Source organism: Achroia grisella, unplaced genomic scaffold, assembly GCF_030625045.1.
Source record: "Achroia grisella isolate CSIRO2021 unplaced genomic scaffold, CSIRO_AGI_Agris_v1 utg862, whole genome shotgun sequence".
Taxonomy (NCBI): Eukaryota; Metazoa; Arthropoda; class Insecta; order Lepidoptera; family Pyralidae; genus Achroia; species Achroia grisella.
The window spans coordinates 1303830-1309168 of NW_026713046.1; the positions used below are offsets into that span (position 1 = coordinate 1303830).

The 5339-nt window shown below is 35.0% G+C and overlaps 1 protein-coding gene across 1 annotated transcript; it reads right to left on the reverse strand.

Moving 5' to 3' along the window:
* Nucleotides 1–418: 418 nt before the first annotated feature.
* LOC131852829 (uncharacterized) lies at nt 419–1171 on the reverse strand. The gene has a single exon (XM_059203564.1). It carries the CDS (start codon nt 1169–1171, stop codon nt 419–421), a length of 753 nt encoding a protein of 250 aa, XP_059059547.1.
* Nucleotides 1172–5339: the final 4168 nt, after the last annotated feature.

Here is a 5339-nt window from a genome sequence, read left to right on the forward strand (position 1 = left end):
ACAACAATTTATAATAGGTGGCAACATTATTATTATTGATATAAAAGAAAAAGAAAAAAAAAAAAATCCAATTGCTATAGTAATTTTAAGAACTTTTGGCATATTTAAGCCTGATTTGGCCCAACTTACCATAGATAATTGGTATAATGACAGCTCCGTCAAATGTCAGATCTATCAAACTGGCATATTGCAACTGTCATACAATTTAAGTAGATTGATATATATAAAGTGTAATATTAAAACGGGTAAACTCGAAAATATTTCTAAATTTAAACGTAAGACTATAATAAAAAAAAAATAATAATAAAACATATTTACCTACTGAATCTACCCACCGAAAAGTTACGAGTGTAGCAGAATAACGCGAATAATATTGCCACCGATAATAATAGAACACTGAACAGCGTACAAAAACAAATCACTTCTTCACAAAACGTTTGGAACGTGTTAAGCCTGCCGTTTCCGATGTCTTCAGGGCTGACGCTGGCGGGTTAGCTGCTGGAATCGTCACATTTTTAGTAGCAATCGGCGACAAATTAATAAGTCTGTTAACCTCACCAACTGAACAGACTCGATGTTTCTGACCATTTGCCCCAATGATCATCACGGCCCCGTTGTGTGACCAGCACTTAGACACGCCGAAGTGTTTACGAGCATTCATGAAAGCCTCATGTCTTACTTTAGTGAGAAACTCTGATATTGTGATGCCGCTACTTTTGAGCCCAGTTTTCGCCATCCAGACTTTATTTCTATCCTCTATGCTATGAAATTTGACCAGAATGGGGCGAGGTTTTCCACTGGTTATTCGCCCCATGCGATGAGTACGGCTTATGCTGTTTGTTGGGATGGATATTTTAAGTTTCTCAGTAAGGATCTTGGTTACTTCAACTGTTAAATTACTGTCACTGTTTTCACAAATCCCATGTAACAACAGTATCTTGCGACGACTGTTCATTTCAAGGCGATCCTGCTGTTGTGCTATAACCCGCACCTGTTGCTGAAGGTTTCGAAGTGTCTCACCGATTAAGGATTTGAAGCGTGAGAAATCAGAAGCAAGCGAGGCCAAGCTAACCGGTGAGGCACCGGCTTTATCAAGACCATCCTGGAAAGCTGCCATCCTTGTGTTGAAGTTTTCCATCATCTGTTCCATTGACTGCTGCAAAGACTCCATTGAAGTTGTTAAAAGTGACTAGTGTAAAGGAAAAATACATATATGTTTTTTCGTAAATACATACATATCATACATAGAAAACACCCAGACCAATACAAACAACTCATGAAGACAAATGTTTGTACCGTGCTAGGAATCGAACCCGTAACCCGACTATCGGAAGTAAGGCGGTGTGCCGCCGCTAGATCACCGAAGCCGTCAAAATTAAATAATTTCATTTTTCATTTTTTTTTATAACTAGATTTTTACAAATTATTCTAATGCTGATGGCCACAGCTGATCTTTACAGCTTCACCAGATGATAGGGGGCGAGTGCAGATGGCACTCCAAACCCGTGGAAGGACTTATGGAGCGGCTGAAGGCCAACTCCCGCCTGACGGATACGACTTTAGTCTGCGGCGGTTGTTTTTTATCTACATAGAGATCTACTATATCTATCTACATACGGGCCAATATAAACAATAATAATTACGAATACGAATATTTCTACTTCGGAAATCGAACCCGCAACACTAGTTAGTGAGGCAGTGTGTAACCACTACACCATCAAGAATTTCGTTCGTTAAATATTTCCAATTTCATTATTAATTCAACCGTACAGATACGTATCTAATTGAACAGGAAAAGTGAATTTTAATTCCTAAGCCATAGCGGTTACACTATACGACACTCGTTAAGTGTATTGCCGTGTACTGATCTCAAAATGGTGAAAAAAAACGTCATTACATTAAAACGTATGAAGAAAGAAACTAGAACTCGTATAGAATAGAATAGAATAGAAAATCATTTATTTAAATAAACTGAATTTAAGCATTTCTGAATAAGCATAATATTTTTTTTAATCTACCGCTCATTCGGAAAGCTGTCTCATTACAAGAAGAACGAGCAAGAAACTTGTATGTTGTTCCTTTAAATAATCCTTGTAAGTTCACATTTTACAAGTCGAAACGTGTGAATACAATCTACCAACCAACACTAATTTATTAGGGTCAAATATAAATACACAATATGATTAAATCAGTCGTAGTGATAAGAGCAGACCAGTCCCTACAAGCAGCACTCGTTCACGAGCATGACGGATGAGTCAGCCATCACTGCGCTCGACCATATTTTATGGAGCCCAATGACCCGGTCCACCACGCCGCCACATGTCTGGACATTTTAGTGAGCATGACTACTCATTCCACTCGACCACGTCACAGCTACTTAAAATTACTATATGGTAATTACAGTATTCGCACTCTCAATAGTAGAAATTAAATCATGCTTAATTTTAATCTTATCTTAATCATTACATGGTATAAAACAAAGTCGCTGTCGCTGTCTGTCTGTCCCTATGTATGCTAAAATCTTTAAAACTACGCAACGGATTTTGACGAGGTTTTTTTTAATAGATAGAGTGATTCAATAGAAGGAATATATAATATGTATTATATAAAGGTGTACACATGTACACCCGGGCAAAGCCGGGTGTACATGTGTACACCCGGGCAAAGCCGGGGCGAGTAGCTGATAATATTATAAACGCGAAAGTTTTAATGTACTAAAAGTCAAATATTGAATTAGTAGTAGATATTATATTATCTGTGGTAATAGTATTGGGGATCTAGCGGTTTAGTACACCGCTATACTTCCGATGGTCGCGGGTACGATTCCTTGCACGTTGCAAACAATTATATTCATATGTATGATTGTTTGTATTCATCTAGGTGTTTTCAATGTATATTATGTATGTATTTACAAAAAAATCTAAGTATTTGTTTGCTATTTGAAATCATAAAAACTGCAGAAACAAACAAAATAGCATTTCTATAGACCAGTCTATGTAGAAAGGAGTAAAATATTTAACAATTAAGTCTCGGAAATATTGCAACAATTAAATCAAACTCCATTAGAACGGACGACTGTATGAATAACAATGGAACTTTAGCAATTTTATAGCAGAGCCGAGCGTAGACGGGGAATAAAATTCTTTGTTGTAAAATCTTAAAGCCATTAGTTATATTGGGTACGTTTTAATTCGCGGATCCTATCGCCGCAGGGCACCAGAAGATACATCTTCTAGAAAGTTCGATGCCAAATGTAATTGGTTTTGCAGATGGACTTAGATATACAGCGTACATTTATATGACTTTATTACTTTATTTAATTTCATTGGACTTGTTATTGTATTCTGACGACCTCGGTGGTTCAGCGGTTTAGCGTACCGCTTCACGTCCGATGATCGCGGGTTCGATACCTCGTACGGCACTAACATTTGTATTCATGAGTATGATTGTTTGTATCAATCTGGATATTTTCTATAAATGACATGTATGTATTTACGAAAAAAAATATCTATGTATTTGTATCAGATATCTAGTACCCATAACACAAGCTTTAGCTAGCTTAACTTGGGTATAGATGGCGCTGTGTGAATTGTCCTGAGATTTTTTTTCATACATTTTGTTATTATTGAGTCGATTTATTTTATATAAATTATTAATGTTAAATACTATTGACTCATCGCGGTTTCGCTCGGGTATTATTATTGATGCCAAAGTACCTAACCTACCTAACATACCTTTCTAGGGGCGAAAGATTTTTAGAAACCTATTACCAAATACCCCCTATGGTTTTCTGGGGATGAAAGATTTTTAGGAAATCCGTTCAGAAACCTGCGTAACCGAAAAAAAAAATTGTACTTCTTGTATTATTACTTTTTATTATTACTTACACGTAACCTGAAACTTCGGCAACGTAAATTAAAATATAATTATGTTTTTGATTTTTTTTTTAATTTAAAGTCGATATCATGTATTGTGAAATAAATAGAAAAAAATGACGCATCGGTGGTTTAACTGTTCTCACATAGTATAAACTTTTGTATTTAGGGGTATGATTTTTGTATAGGTTTTTTTTATGGATGATAATGGAATGGTGCACCCGCCTGCGCTAACGGTTTACGCTGGCGGGGCACCACCACCATAAGATGAAAATGAGAGAACAGTTAGCTCATCGTTACAAATTCACCATGAATTTGTTTTGGTGTTTTCTATGTATATTATGTATGTATTTTAAAAATGCATCTAAGTATATCATTTACACAAGCTTTACTTGGGACTACATGGTGTTGTATTATTAATCTAGGGATATTAGTTTTATCTAATCATTTACTAATATTAGGCAGACTAATTTACTAATTATATATATATAAAAGAAAATATATACATACATATAATAAAATCGTAAAATCATGACGAACAAAAAACTGTTTATCTGTTTGTGTGTGACAGTTTCACGTATAAACGGTTAGAGTAGTAATAATTAAATTTTCATAATATATACCTCAAAATTAAGGCTGAACAATGCTGAGATCTCACAAAGGGGATCTCGCGACCATGGGTATGTACGGTAGAGTACTAAAGCACTATTCCACTGAGGTCATCTATACATATAAATAAAATTGGAGTGTCTATTTGTAACAGTAGTTTCAATATGAATACGATATATTGAATATGAATATGTATTTTGAATTTGAATATGAATACGGTACTTACACCAAAATAAATTTTTTACAATCTTTGTCAGTCTGTCTGTTTGTTCCGGCTAATCTCTGAAATGGCTAGACCGATTTTGACAGGACTTTTATTGACAGATAGTTGATGTAATAAGGAGTAACTTAGGCTACTTTTATTTTAGAAAATGAATGTTAAATTCCACGCGGACGTAGTCGCGGGAACAGCTAGTAAACAGTATGTTTGGAACGAGGTCAATTTATACATTCACTTATAAAATAGTACTAAAAAAGTACGAAATACGAATGTATTGATAATGGTTTTTTTTTTATTTCTTGCCAAATAGGTGTGAATTAACATTCTTTAGAAAATAAATTAGGAAGTCGGGGCTTAGTAGGTATCTTGAACTGGTTGTGGGGTGACAACGATATTTTAGTACATCGGAAACTAACGATTCAATTTATATATTGCTTGTTTTCCACCTACGTAGCATTATAATAATATATATTTACTAGCTTTTGCCCGCGGCTTTCAGGGATAGATGGTAGAATTGACGATTACGTTTTAATTTGGCGAGTCATGTATTTATTCATGTGTTCCGAGGTGGATGTGAATAATAATCTGACACCAATTTTAAATGATTATATTTTAAAACTAGCTTTAATTTTAAT